This window comes from Cyprinodon variegatus, unplaced genomic scaffold (assembly GCF_000732505.1).
Source record: "Cyprinodon variegatus isolate N-32 unplaced genomic scaffold, C_variegatus-1.0 Scaffold24, whole genome shotgun sequence".
NCBI lineage: Eukaryota > Metazoa > Chordata > Actinopteri > Cyprinodontiformes > Cyprinodontidae > Cyprinodon > Cyprinodon variegatus.
The window spans coordinates 2,209,700-2,225,353 of NW_015150477.1; the positions used below are offsets into that span (position 1 = coordinate 2,209,700).

At 37.6% G+C, this 15,654-nt stretch overlaps 1 protein-coding gene across 1 annotated transcript in view; it reads right to left on the reverse strand.

The window, feature by feature from the left end:
- The window catches only part of LOC107096724 (Down syndrome cell adhesion molecule homolog), a 140,596-nt gene that overhangs the window by 106,952 nt on the left and 17,990 nt on the right, over positions 1-15,654 (reverse strand). Inside the window, exons 2-3 of the mRNA XM_015393506.1 lie at positions 3,929-4,246; positions 2,760-2,906 (exon numbers count right to left, since the gene is read on the reverse strand). Coding sequence (XP_015248992.1) covers positions 2,760-2,906; positions 3,929-4,246 — 465 coding nt within the window. The remainder of the gene's footprint in view (positions 1-2,759; positions 2,907-3,928; positions 4,247-15,654) is intronic.

Consider the following 15,654-nt stretch of genomic DNA (forward strand, 5'->3'; position numbering starts at 1 on the left):
ACTCAACATCCCCTCTCCATAGCAGTGTGAGGTGAATCCGCTCATGCATCAGAATCTCCCATCAAATATTTATCACCGAGCAGCAGTGATTTTGACCGTGTACTCATGCTTTTGACAGCACTCGCCTGGTGCAGCGCTTATTGGAGTAAACACGGACAATCCAATATTGTTGTTCTCTTGTATGCTTGCGAAAAAACCCAAAAGTGCAGGAAGAATAGGGTAGGATCCTTTAATGGATCCTACCCTACCTTTCCATTAAAGATCCATTTCTATGCATTTGAAATCACACACATCATCAAGAACAGTGATTTCTTCTGGTTTTCAAAGTAAATTTTGGATTTTGTGACAGACAAAAGAAATTCTGCGTAGAGAAAGATAGAATGATACATGGTGTAGGAATTGTTTTATACAATAATAACAGTATAGGGAAAGTCTGTGATCATCAGATGTAAATCCTTGACACAGACCTTGTCTTTTGGGATATAGTTGGGTCAGAAAGTGAAACCTCTGTCCTTATTAGCCTCCATTTTTTCCCATTTCTAACTGCTGCCGTCATGGTGTTGCAGATTCATAATTTTCCTTCTTATAGACGATTCATGAAAACCCAAATTAAAAGTACCATCTTTCACTTGTTTGTTGTGTCCACTGCATGGCTTCAAATTTTAGTCACTTGGCTTTCGTTTAGCCAATCCTTTTTTGAGCCAGATTGGTGCAGAACTAATAGTTTTCCTTCCAACATACCTGTGCCATGAGCTTCTTGATTGGTTCTATGTGTACTTGACATGTAAGTTAAGGTGGATGCTCATGTCTTGCAGGTATGCCACACACACTACTCATCCCCGTGACCTGTCTGCTGTATTCATTGGTCTTTATGATGCTATTTGCTTTTATGTTCTCCAACCAGCGTTAATTACTTACGTTATTTTATATAATTATTTTAGTAACATAGGATTATACCTTATTATTATTTGAAGACTGATAACGCCATTACTGTACATTACTTGAAATCTGACGTGGCAAGTTACTTTAACCCTGTCAATCTAATGGATTTCCATCAGTGCATTCTCTCTGCTGTGGGTCGAGAGATCTCTTTGTGCAAAGACAGAGCAACAGCTGAGATACAGGCATACGATTGGCTGAGTAAAGTGGGCAGGTGTTCAGCATTTCAGCATTAATTTGCATAAATATCAAATTCTTAAACATCTTATTTGCTTTATTGTTCTTTTATTATATATGTTAAACATACTATTTAACAGAGATTAGTAAATGTTTTCAGATATGTAGTCATTTTGCTTCAATATAGATATAATTGGTCAACTAAAATGAAATATTCAGAATTCAATAACTAATCTCACAACTGTTTTGGAAGTTACAATAATAGAAAAATTACTCAAATTAATCAAGATTTTAGAAAAGTAACTTCTTAGTTACTTTGCCCAGTAACTAGATGTAGATGTAACCAAGTTACTAACTGAGTTTCTAGCTCAGTTACTTTATGGGAGAGGTAATTAGTAACTATAACTAGTTACCTTTTAAGTAATGTTCCCAAACACAGTGTCTCCAACAAACCCTAATAGACTTTCCCCAACCTGGAGATTAAGTTACACACTTGACTTGATGATATTATTTTCTCTGCATTTTATTTAGTGATACCAGTTTAATGTGGGGGGTGAGAAACAACCAATTTTAAAATTCGTATTATATTCTTTTAAAAACATACTTCGGTGCTACTTTTTGTCTGAGATATTATGTAGAAAACAAACAAATACTTAACTTAAACTACTTCTACAAGGTTGCCAGATTACTGTAAACAAACTTGTGTTTGATTAAATGAAATGTAATTTTGTATATTAAACCTTGACAATGGAGATACTGTATTTCAGAGCTCGACATAAAAAAAAAAACCTTGTCTCCATGATTCATTTCATTTGCAGAACATAATCATATCTGCATGCTGCATATTTGCTCAATCCCCGTGACATCTGCCGTTGTCTTCAACCTGCAGCTCTCTGCGAGCAGCTTGGGAAACCTCAAGTAAGTAAGTCTGTGGCATGGATCAGAAGACACATCTTCATGCTTGAACAGACACGTTTAAAATGCCACCGAAACACTGTCCCAGATTCTGCCCTCAGTCAAATGACATCAAGGGCTCACTTACAGGTCCCCGAACGCTTCGGCACGGAGCAGGAACCGGCCAGCGGGCGGCACATGGAGCAATCAAAGAGATATGCATCCCATTTCACATGAGTAAAAACTCGACCAACTGAGCAGTCTGGTGCCTTGTGTTGTCATGCTGTTTTGCTGGATTCAAGCAAGGCAGGTAACTAGGTCAGTGTAATGTAACGCTATGTAAACTGAGCCACTTTACCCCCTTGCTGGACTCAAAATGGAGTTGCCTGGCATGGGAGTGTGTGCAGGGGAGAGAAAGTCAGTGATTGAAACTGACAGTTATCAACATCCTCTGGCTAGTGAGGAGACTGAGCCATAGAGTATGCAGAGTCCTGACATACAGCAACAAGAACCATGTATGAAGATGACTCACGGCTGATATTTCTCAAACAATAGAGACCAATGAGAGATGAGCCAACCATTCCTCAGTCAACTATTTAATAACGCAAATAAAATTTTACCTTTTGCCATTTTTTATCTAAAACGCCCCAAAAAAATTATATTTTATTCTATTTTCTCAGTTTTACCGAAGGTTATCAAGTTTACGCTGCTTGCAGCCACAGGAGCTGAAGAAGTTTAACTTGTCATACCTGAGCTCAGTGAAACTGTGTCTTTCTCCCATGATACAACGGAGACGTAGGCCTCCACCGAGGCGGGGATAATGCACTTGAAGACGGCCACACTGCCTCGCATAGCCTTCTGGTCAGCCACTCTGACAGTGTAGGGTTCCCGCGAAACTAGTCAGCAAGAATAAACACAAACAATGGCATTAAAAAATTAAAAAATTAATTTTTCATATTAAACTGACAAACAAATAAAGTTTGCATTGGTTACTCCATACTTCTTCATCAGTTTGATGCATTTTCTTCTAAAAAACATATGGATCATTCTTTTTTTTTCAAAACCTTGCAATAGACAGTTGCATCCAGATCTATTTTGAGTAAAAGTCACTCATAAGTTGTTGTTTGCTCTTAAATTTAATCAAAAGTAGGAAAGCTGTTTAATAAAGGAGGAATTGTTTGTGCGTTTGGTTCTAGGAAGATTTTAACTGGCTTCAGAAAAAAAGTACCATCCATTTTTTTGTATTATTGTGTCAACATCATCAAACCAAAGCTGTGCCATTTTTAAAACGAAGTCCAGGACATTTTGAGGGATCGTGGGCAGAGCCTTGAACAGTCCCGATTTAGACATTTTTTCTTGAATTACTTAAAAGAATCAAATATTTCTAAGACCCCTAAGAATGAAAGGATGGACGGATGGATAGGGAGTTTTGTTTCTCAATAGACACAAGCAATGTTCTCCCAAACAGATCATCTAAAAAAACAGGTAAATTGAGTTTCTACTTTGGAGACTATGAAGGGAAAGCTCTAACATCATCTCAGCGATGGTATCTCAGCCACTGTCATTTATATCAACTGTGGGTGATCTGCAAAGCTCTAATCTATCAAACTGGCCAGTTTTACTATTGCCAGGTAGAGGATACAGTAAATGCACGTCGATTAAAATCAAATTAGCAAATATCAAGCGATCTTGGTCAGCATTAATCTGGTGTAACAAGTTAATTAAATTCACATTTTAAACTAAGAAAAAAAAAACTGCAGACCCTCAGAACTGTGTCTTCATTCCACTTTCTAATTTTTACCAATGTGAGATGTACTGACTTCATATCCTCAAGTTTTCTACTCTCTTTATTAACACCAGTTCATTAATCGAACCCTCATGAAAATTCGCCTTCGTCACGTCTCCTCAGCAGACTTACCAGCTTTGATGTGGACATCCTGACTCCTGATCTTGCCAGAAGGGTTCTCGGCAGTGCAGTAGTACGTGTTGTCATGGATCAGCTTGCTGAAGCTGGATGGCAGGAAGTTGAAGATTTGGAGGGTTCCATTGGTGTGGACGTGACGGATGCCCGGGACATCGTAGATCTCCTCGCCGGTAGCCAAATACCACCGCAGCGAAGCGGGCGGAGCACCCCCAGCGGGACAGGGAACCGAAGTTCCCGTTGTGCTGGCAAATACTACCTCTTGCAGAGATGCATTGACAAAGTATAGGCTGGAATGAAGATCTTCGCCGAAAACTGGAAAAAAGAAAAGACAAGATTTTAGTCTTTGAACCAGCATTTTGATATACAGTTCTAGTATGCAGTATCTTTGTTATTGCTTAGGTGTATTTATTTTCACATGAATAATATCAAAATTTTCTTCTTTGCAAAGGGAAATCCAGGAAACACCAAATCTGAAATAAGCTGCAATCTTATAAATCTCAGTGATCTATCATAAATTAAAATGAGTTTGGTAAAAAAAAATGTAATACGAAATCTGAGACTAACATAGATATTCGAAGTATGTTTATCTATATAAAAAGATAAAATTAATTTCTTAATTCTATATTTCCAGGAACATTGAATTCTAATGAACTTCTGTAAATTGTGAAATAAGGCACATTTCCATGACTGCACAGAAGTTCCCATTTAAAACTGTATCAGAGTAAAGGAAAAATGATTGTACTAAATGCAGGAATATTCTCTAGAGGAAAGGAGGGTAATAAATGTCAATGTTGGGCCAATTAGCTTCATGGAAATCTACAGCTGTTTGATTTTAGGATGTAAAAGCCAGGCCAGCAGATATGAAAGGCTGAGTTTGTTTGCATTTCAGGCAAAGCACAGTTACTGTGTGCATAACGGTTGCCATCTCAGCCTGGTGACGAGGCTCTGCACTAAACGGCTCGCAGTGGCACTGGCAGCTGGCTTGGCTCTCTGGGGAGAAGGCATTTTAGCACTTCATAAATTCCTAACAAGGTTTCAAATTGCAGACGTTTTCATCCTTTTCTCTGCTCGAGCAGCTCTGTACCAGCAATGAGACAGTCGAGTAACCTGTTTACGTAGGCATGTCCACACTAATTTTATGTGCCGTTACAGATTAGAAATGGTCTTTAATAATGATTACCATGTTCCTGATACGCCATATACCTGTGCTTCTTTTTTTATGAAAGTTGTTGACATATTTCTGCTGCAGAAATGTGGACAAAGTCTAAAACAGAAACGACATTTTAAAAAGGTGGCACACACATTGATAAATAAGGGAAATTAATCTCCATGTAATTTGAGTAATTTTAAGATTGCAAGCAGAAGTTATCATTAGTGAAGGATATTTTTACTGCCAGGTTTGCTGCAGTATGCAGTACATTAAAGGATGGAGAAAATTAACTGTAGCTAAAAATTAAAGAATAATAATGCTTGTTTTGCTCAATTTTATACATGCATGAAATTTTGGTTTGTACTTAGTTTCGTTTTGCCATAATCTTTGTTTCATTGATACTGAGAAAATTAAGCCTTCTACACTTAAGATAAATTTTAGATCATTTTAAGAGAACCTGAGAGTGACCAAATCCTTTACAACTGTACAACCGAATAAGTTTGCACATTGTTTAAAAGATAGCAGAATGAATGGAAATAATGCAAACAAAGATGTTGTTAGTAATAGGACTGATACAACAACGAAAACATCAAGCAGCCAGATTCAGCAACAGCAGCAGCACAACTTTAAATCTGTTAATGATCCAAGAGGATTCTGATTGTATTATTTCATGCCTCTAAGCATATTGATTGATTCAAAATCATAAAAAATAAGTATAAAATATTTACCCCTTTCACCACAGGCTATTTTACACAGGTATAAATAATGTACAATATTTGGAGCTAAAGTTTACATTAAATTGGAGCTTTTTAAATTGCTATGACTGAATTAAAATATACCCATATAAAGTACCTACCACAATACATCAAGAGCTCCTGTGAAAAATTTAAAACTTATACTCAAACTACCAGGATCTGTATGTTTCTGCCCATGTAAAGAGGGTATAAATACAGACGGTAATAATGACCCCAAAAAAACTAAGCCTTGTTCGTGGAAAAGTTTCCTGCAGTGGAACATGAGCCTATTAGCTAGTTGGAGGACTATCCCACATTCAGCTGCTACACTGTGGAGTCTGGCTGCACTTTTTGGCATATATAATGGAGCCTAGGCGGAAGTTCAACTGAAGAAACTCATTGTTTTCCTTCATCCACCAGCGACACAGCCAATCAGCTTTGAACCACACCTCCACGAAAGCCAATCAGCATCCAAAGTCTATCTTAAAAGGTCTCCAATACGCACCTGTCTGCTCCTGTGCACAGCAGATGCGCTGTGTGACTTCATTCAGATGACACCGTTTCAACCCACCTCCAGCCCCTCCTCCACCATCGTAGCTAAAGCTTCATCATTCCTCCCGGACTCTTACTGCGTTCCCTGTCTCATTTTAACCGTTCCGGCAGAAGACCGCTATGTTGAGCCTGGTTCTGCCAGAGGTTTCTTCCCAGCGGGGAGTTTTTCCTCTCCACTGTCGCTTCATGCTTGCTCACTATGGACAGGTTATCTCAACCCGTGATATCCAACTGGACTTCCATCTTCCAGGTCCCTTAGTGAAGCTCTGTATCAGCTCACACAATCCACTGGATCTCCCCATTAAGCTCAGCATACCATCTCGCTAACCAGCAGTCTACAGACTGACCAACTTCATCTATCTCCACTCCACCACCAATTTCAGGCCTGGGGGGGAAACAGCCCTATTATTTGCTCCTGTTCATGCATATCTATCAAAATTAAGCGCTATGTTTCCTGCTGAGGTCTAAGCGCAAAAGACAAAGTAATTGTATCAATAAATTTTCTTCTAATTTTCTTTTCTCTTCGTGTGAGTTTTTTTGATTGAAATATAAGCAAATAAGAAACATATTGGATGCGCCCATGGTCCAACACAGCGGACTCAAATAAATCTCCCATTAGCAGAGTGAGGATGTGATCCAATCATTTTATTCAGTTGTGTTAAAACAGGAAGCTGAAAAAACCCTATGAAATATTTTCAGGTCAAATTTTGCACCTGGAAAATAATCACCCTCTTCAACATGTCAGCTGTGACTCAGCCTCCAGGCCAGCCTGCTAGCTTTCTGTAACAGGGTACTCTAATGACTGAATCCATCTATTTGTTTATATATAATAATTGTGCTGAACGTGTACATTTATATATTGTGTATCTATTAATTAAATTCACATTTGTGGTTGTAGTCTTTATTGCTCTATAGTGATTTAAAGGCAATATATGCCTGCTAAGGATTCATACTCCAGGAAACATTTAATGTAATTTTCCAGTTTATATGAAAGTGTTTAAAAAAGAAAATGCAGGCATTTGGTGCATCCTTCTATATGTCCAGGGAAGTCTAATTATGACAGCTCTATTGTGTTTTATGTTGTGACTAACATTTTGGCCATTATTGTCAATGATGTGTTACAGAAAGCAAAAGAAACACACCAGTGTCATATGGTCGAAATAAATGTGTTTATTTGGACCCAGTTTGTCGTCTCCATAAAAGGTTTTTTCTTTAGTTTGAAATGTTAGTAAGAGTAGAATACTCAGAGTGGTAGGAGATAATGTATACATTCCTGTCTCCAGTCTTTTAAATCAAAAAAGCTTTTGCCAGTGTGAACAGTTTAAAATGCAGCAGGATGGAGTAAAGGGTTCTCAGCGGGTCTGTGGCACTGGCCAAGATGAAAATAATACATCAAAGTCATATTAAATTCAGATTCATTCTCTTTTTTCCCATCTGCCTCAGGGAGTATCAATCTTCTCCACGCTGCATAGATAATGCAGGAATGGTGGTGGGAGAGGTGGGAGGGTCAAAACTATACCTGGATAAGAATTGTAGCCAGGATGAGTGCGAAGGACAGCACATTCAGGCTACACTGTTTTGAAATAAATTAGTTTAACATTTTGTTTAAAACTAAAAGATGTTGCACAAGTTCTCTATAAAATGCAGTTCTGAACTTTGACTAGGCAGTTCAAAAAATTTATACTGTCATCAAAACTATCCCATTTCATAGTTCTAGCTCTTGCTTGAAGGTGAATCAAAGGCTCCGCCCTAACCCCTGCTGAATCCCTCAATCACTATATAGAGCATGGACTATTATATAGTGGACTTTATAGTGAGCTCAGTTAACTGACCGTTCAGACAGATGATCACTACTTTTCGCTCCCTGCTCTGTACCCGATAGCGGGCCGCTGTTAAACAACTCCCATGATGCTTTGCAGGGAGAGCTCTTGCAAAGCAATTTGTGACATATATCTACTTATTTAGTGACCATGGATGATCAATACGTTTCCAGGTGCATTGTCATCTGAAATGACACAACCACTATATAGTGGTTAGGGCGGATATTCGGACACAGACCCAGTCTTTTATGGCCTCCAGCAGAGCTTTTCCAGTATTACTGTACACACTTCAATCTGTCTCTGCTGGTAATTAGTCCACCAGATTATTACGAGTAGAAAAGTGCAAGCAACAATAATAAAAAAAAAACATTTAGCCCCTTTCCGTAAGTATGGATGAATAAATTTGCTAATCTAAAGGATAAACAAAACAACAGATTTACTATTTCCTAAGCTTTGTTTCTCTGTTAACATCTTTCTACATTATATACAGCATGTGACTTTGGATAAGCACCTTTTAAGGAAGCATATAGAAAATGGACCAGGATTAATGTGACAGCAGTTTCAATATGCACCTATGTCACATATGAAGTGGCTCAGTTTGGACTAACTGAGTGATAGCTTGATTGATTTAATTAAAGAAAAAAAGGAATGAACTGTGTTGGAAGGGAGAAAATCAGTGCGCTACCCAATTTCCTAATTGACTAAGCTTAGGGGATAGATGACTATGATGACGTAGGTACATGACTCCCTCCGACCTCACAGAAACAACCATGTCATGCCCCAACAAATGACCTCGGGCTCCAACCACTTACTACATTGCCTGAGAGAAAACCAGTAATTGACATCATTTTTCATGAGCTCAGCTGTAAAGGTTAAATAAATGACACTGTTCAATAATGCATCATATCCATCTATAACTGACTGGGATTTTTGTCTAAATCAGGAAATACTGAGGGAAGAAAAAAAAAAGCTGCTTCATGTAACAGTTGACTGAGAGAGGCATAGTTAACTGTTCAGTTTAAAGAATCGGTTTTATTCTACTGTTTTCTGCTGAGCTCTCTTGCATAATGCTTGTAGTTCATGTTAGAGCACTTTGGAAATGTACTTGAAGATATTTTCTGAGGGAATGTAGTTCATTAGGTTTTAATTGCTTAAATTACATGTATTTTAACAGCGGCAATGAATGAGCCTTTTTAAAATGATTACCGTTTTTAAAGTTCAGAATGAGTCGTAGTGTTCCATTAAGTAATTTCCTTTAAGATCGGAATACAAATGAGCCTAAATAACAACCTAATGGCATATGCTTGTAAAACAAAGATAAAACATTAACAAAAGAGCACCATGGATAGAAATTTATCAGATAACTGATTTGAAGAAAGCCTGTCATTGTGATTTTCTCAAATGCAAGTTCAGGAATCATACACTGTTTTGCCCTGCTTTGGTGTCCACCAACCTTTATGAAGAATCTGCTCCCCCGCATCAAAATATTTACTTATTTATGTTAATTCAAAGATTTACAGCGCTTTGTTTGTATTACTTTTTGTTTTGTTTATTATGTTTTTATCTTGAGGTTTTGTTATAAAGAAACATGAATATGGAAAAAAGGCATTTTCTATCTATATTAGGTGCAAAAGATATGATTCTTGTCTTTTTGTAAAGAACAATTTGGCATAAGACTAGATTTAAGAGGTGAAAGAAAAATAAATGGAATATGCATTTTCCAGTTCTTTACGTATTTCCCCACTAAAAAATCCATCAATTTAATTTATTGAGCAATGAGTCGCTTCACAGCTGTTCTGGATGACCTTTGACACCCAAGAGTTCAGCAGTAGGCCAATGTTACCATCTTTTCTGATTCTACTAAAAATGTGTGCAACTGCTTGGTTACAAAAAAAATCTCTGCACAATGTTGGCAGTCCACTGACATAAAGTAAGACTCCATTACAACACAGATCTTTAAAATAGCTGAAAAGAAAAACCTCTCCCTGAACTCAATATGGTCAATAAACCTCAAATCAAGTTCCTCTGACATATGAGCTTTAAAAAATTAAGGTGAACCTGCAGAAACTAAATTATGTGTGTCAAGATCTGGGCACTGATAAATGACTGGATTACTCATTTTTTTTCACCTGCTTAACTTTGCCAATTCTATCATTACCGTTCATCTTGTCTACCTGCTCCAGCTTCTATTTAGCCTACCTGCTACCAGTAATCAGTGCCAGTTTATTCTTTAGCCAGTGGTGAGAGTGGTTCAGCAGTACCTTAGTGTTCCCGATTACCTGATCCTGACCTGTTCTGCCTCTCAACCACTGTGCCTGCCTGTTTCCGTTCTTAGTGACTCACACGTTCATAATAATCCTCTGTCAGATTAACGTGGTCACTAACCTGAGTTTTTCTCCTGCAGAGGTTCCTGCCTTAGACGTCCTTGCGACGCTGCCCTTTTAGATGTGTGCTAATTTCAAGTATTTAGCAACTGAAGAAAATAAAGAAATGGCCCCAGAAATGCCAAAGATAAAACCAAAGTTGTCTTCTCCCTCTACTTTACCACTCTAGGTGATGTAGAATGAGAATTCATGGCTGAATATGATATGATGAGACCAGTGTCACTCCATGCCTCCTGGTCATGGCACCAGTACAAACACAGCTGTCTCTTCTCTAATGTTAATGGAAGTCATTGCATCAGACTCAAGCTGATGCAAGCTGTTGGGACACGTTGCAGACGGTTCCGATAGTCGGGCCCTGATCTGGTTAGCAGCAGCAGATACCATGGGATTCTCTGATGTTTGCGTCATAATGCGTGAATAGTTCCAAGGTGCTGTCTGTCTAAGTTGATGTGAATCTTAATGACAAATATGGCTCTCCTTGGTTTTTCCAACATGAAGCCAATATGATAACTGTACTCTCCACATATCAGGCTATATCATTTGCACACATAATGCACTAAAAACTCTGTTCAGTGCTGGTCTAAAATGCCTCTAAAATTTAGGGATCTCTAGTAGCATCGTTGGCTCATTGCTAAAGCCCTCAAACCACAATATCACACCACTGTTAAAGTTATTACCTCTTTACAAATCTAAGCAGTCATACTCCAAGTATTGGTCAAAATGTTAAAAAAAAAATACAGTATGAGCTGGAAAACTTTTTAAAATTAAAAATTTTACTGTGTATATTACATGTAATATTTACAGCCACTTTAACCCCTTGACGCCCACTGTAGCAAGTATACAACAAATCCTTTTGTATTGTGTACAAGACCAAAATAGATTGTGCATTCCTTCAGTGCAAGGTATTATACATTTGGTGTGGACCTAGGAACCTTTGGCAAGCTCTTGTTAACAGTGTAAGTTATCATTGCCTATCATTTATATTTATATACCTATATAAATGAAAGTTTCAAGGGGTTAAGTATACTTAATACTGACACGATTTATATCAGTCTATTTTTTCACATCTCAGAAATGCTACATTTTCACAGGTTTGTAAACAATTTAAAAAACTGTATAATACTTTACTTATCAGTAGCCTGACAAATTAGAAACATCTTTTTCCAGGATTTGATTGACAAACTAGAAATATGTACTGCATGGAGAGAAAAAAATGGCCGAGAGGGATTTGATACTTTCAAAATGATTTTTCCCAAAGATGCCTAAGTCTCCTGGAGTTTTTGTGATGTTTTACCCATTCGTCATGGTACTGCCAACTTTTTACATGCCAACTTTTCGATATGAAAAAAGGGGACCAGCAAACAAAAAGAGGCAAAGAGAGAATCAAAGAGACAGTGGGACTGTTTCAGTCTCAAATAAGCCAGAGAATGCATGTATTGCATCTGCACACCAGGCAGATCCATTGTCTGAGTTGTCATTGCTACCTCAGCACTGCTTGGTAGGGTGGCAGTGGGCGCCCAATGGTGACAATGTGACAGCAGCATCCTTGGGTAATTAAAGCAGCTCTCTGCTTCATACCCATAGGGCAAGTCTGCCTGAGATGTGGAGATCATACCTGGCCTACTCACACTCAGCAGAAGCCGAGGCAATTTTCAACAAATATTCTATTCCCACTGAGCATTTATAGATACCAGCATCAGTGTGATATATGCAGTGCATGTGATAAAGGAGTGTTCCCTGCAGATAAAAATAGCAATGACCTGCCTATGACCCAAATTTCAGAACCAGGCTATGCACACACTCCTGTAAATATTTCACAAAATTTAAAGAAACAACTTTGTTTCACCAAAATAAATGTAATTTAATGAGAAGGGCAATTAAAGTGAAGGTAATTAAATCATAAGAAACTCTGACACAGGCAAACGATAACCAGTTGGGGCCACAGAGTGCAGGATGAGTAAGCGTTCCCACTGAACAGATCTGCCCAGAGGCAATACACCATGCACGCAAGTTAAATGACGGTCTACCAATTTGCTCTCATGAATATTGAGCAGGGATGTGACAGTAGAAAGGGCTGGCTGTACAAAAGCTGCTGATCCACACCGACAGATCTGTCCTCTGATGTCTTGGAGGGGCGGGCAACAGTGAAACGAGGCCCCCCTCACCAGATGAGCCTCCTCCTACCCCTCCTCTTTCTACCTCGGTCTATTCCATGTCTCATATGGGGTGGAATGACTGCCCGTCTCATCAACAGGAGAAGACAGACACCTAGGACTGTCTCTGAGCCAAACTGAGTGATAAAGACATTGATGTCCAAGTTATTCTCCTGCAGCTGAAAATGATTATAAGTGCACAAGATTGGATCTGATGAGAGATTATATTGTAGCAAATTATAGCAGCTCCCTCTGCTGCTGATGATGATGAATAAAAACCTCTACTAGTGGAAATCTAATATTGCAGAGTGATGTAAGAAAGTCACTCAGAGGTGGAGGGAAATCCATGGCTGTGAAAGAGTAAATAAAGCAAATATTACATTCAAGCTGCTGCAATGAGTCCCTGCATATTTACTCTGGGTTGGATTTCAGCATGAAAGAAAAGAAAGCCACTGAACTGCATCAGCCAGTGAAATGAGAAGTAACCTTTATTACAAATAATTTACATTTGTCATGCGTCCTGTTTTACCTGTTAGTTGGATTGAATTTCTGATTTAATCAAGAAATGAGAAAAGCAGTGTGTTATCACTATACAACCTCCTTAATGAGAATAAAAGCTCTTCAAAAAAAGCTGATGCTCTTTTTTTGTGGGACAGAGCCAAATATATATTTAAAAAGATATAATGTATTTGATTTAGTCATGTGATATAAACAAGATTATCTGATTGTGAAGATGGAAAAACAGCAAACGTAAAGCTATTGAAGACTAACATATTCAATGTATTATTTAAAAAAAATTCTAAGTATTGCTAAACCCCAAAAATACTTGCTGTATAATGGATTAAATTGTGTTTATTCAAAATAATACAATATACAAACATGCTTAATTTTGTTGTGCACTCAATAAAACAGTAGAAATATATGGAACTGTTGTCTGAAAAATATGCAGAATTGCAAGAAAATCCTTTTCCATTATTTTTGACACAGGCGGCAGAACCAGTGCATGCAAAAGTATTTATGACTCATAAGTGAGAGAAAAAATTCACATGTAAAATGTGGCGCACATTTGTATTTAGCCTTCTGAGCAAATATTTTGTCGAATCACCTTTAGCTAAAACTTCCAGATTGTAAAAAGAACGTCATTTTAAGGCCTTTTCAATGATTCTCTGCATTAGAGATTGTGATGTAGGCCTGTTTTTCAGGTCTTAATTCTCATCTTAAATATAAAAATACCTTTACTTAAAATAAAAGTATTTGTACTTAAGCTTGTTCTTTGCAGATTGTCCTGTTAGACATTATGCTGCCTGTTTTCTTTCTAAGTTGTTTTGCTTCTTGTAATTTTTGGAGTAAATTAATAGTCGCCTACAAACACATTCTTTTTTCTGAGCTGTGGACCATTGCAGTACCCCTAGAAATACCATACCTACATCTATGTCACCTCTTTATGCAGAAGGCCATGTTTTGGTAGGTTCATGGCTGTGCAATACTCTTTCTGTCTTCAAATGATTGTTTAAATTAACTAATTTAAGAGTAAGGTGATGCCATGTATTTATAATTCAGTTTGTTCACTAATGCTTTTAAAACATCCTTCAAACAGATTTTGCTTTTATACTTGGAATAAATTACATTACAGGTGTTCTGCATCTAATGAGGTGGCTTCTGAAGTGCAGCGAGGTGTACTGTATTCTATTAAGCTATATAAGACTATAAAAGGGCACAATACAAATGCCAATGAACTGTTCAAAGCTTTATTTCCTAAAACCTTTTATAAAAAGGTTGCAGTAAAAAAAGATGCTTCGATGTAATTTACACTTATTAGGGAAATATTATCATTGTGTCATTATTTTCTCTTCAATTTACATTATTTACATGATGTTTACTGATTTGCGATGTTTATCGCAAAAAATCCCAGAAAAAAATGAAGAAAAGATTTATGGTTAAAATTTGATTAATCCTGCCATGGGTGGAAACATGTCTGTCCTGCACCGTGCAGCTCATTTAAACAATTGCTGGTGTCTAAGTTTAGATGGTAAAATGAGAGCAGAAACGTTGTGTAAGCAGTAGTACACTCTACTACTACATTTAAACAAGTCTGATGGAGACATGAGCAGATATAATTAAATTGCTTCTAAAATAATCTAATGGTCAGCCTGCACTGCCTACCATTCTAATGTGATTAGGCTGCAACATTCTTGCTGAGCAGATGCCCATTAACAGAGCCCCTCCTTTAGTTAGGCATGTCACATACTGTATGATCAACCTTATTATGTCACCAGACATCGGGTTAGGGGCCGTCAAAGATGCTGCAGTTGAGGGTGTCTGGTGAACACCTGCACACTACAAAAGGTAAGAGCATCTCCACTGTGAGGGTTTAGAGAAAACAACTCTAACACAAATTGCTCTGCTCTAATTTTAACCCTTTTCGCTGCTTTTTAAAACTGAAAGGACATGCAGCTAAATTGACTTTTAGTGCTCTTATTTTTAGGTTTAAGTGATTGTGTCCTTTGGAAACACAAGTGGGAGCCAAAAGTAACAGATGATTTACTTGACAAGTCCAATTCTCAGTGCTTCATTCCCACAATGAGCCCCCCATTATTTATAATTTGCCACTTATTAAAAGAGCAATAAAATAGTAATTCATTTTATATAACTCTTGTCTTGTATAGAAATTGTTGAATAGCTGATCATGCTATAATTCATATTAATTTGGACATTTCTAAAGATTATCAATTCAGATCAATATAAAACAAACATTATTTTAGAACAGGCAGGTATAGTTTCTTACACAGCTCTCATAAAAAAAAAAAAAAACTCTTAGGGCCGGATTTATCAAGATCCAATTTTGCGTACAGTAATTTACACTCGCAAACTGGAATTTTGCGCGAGGGGCTGAACCATGGTTTGCGGGTGATTTAACAAGAGTGATT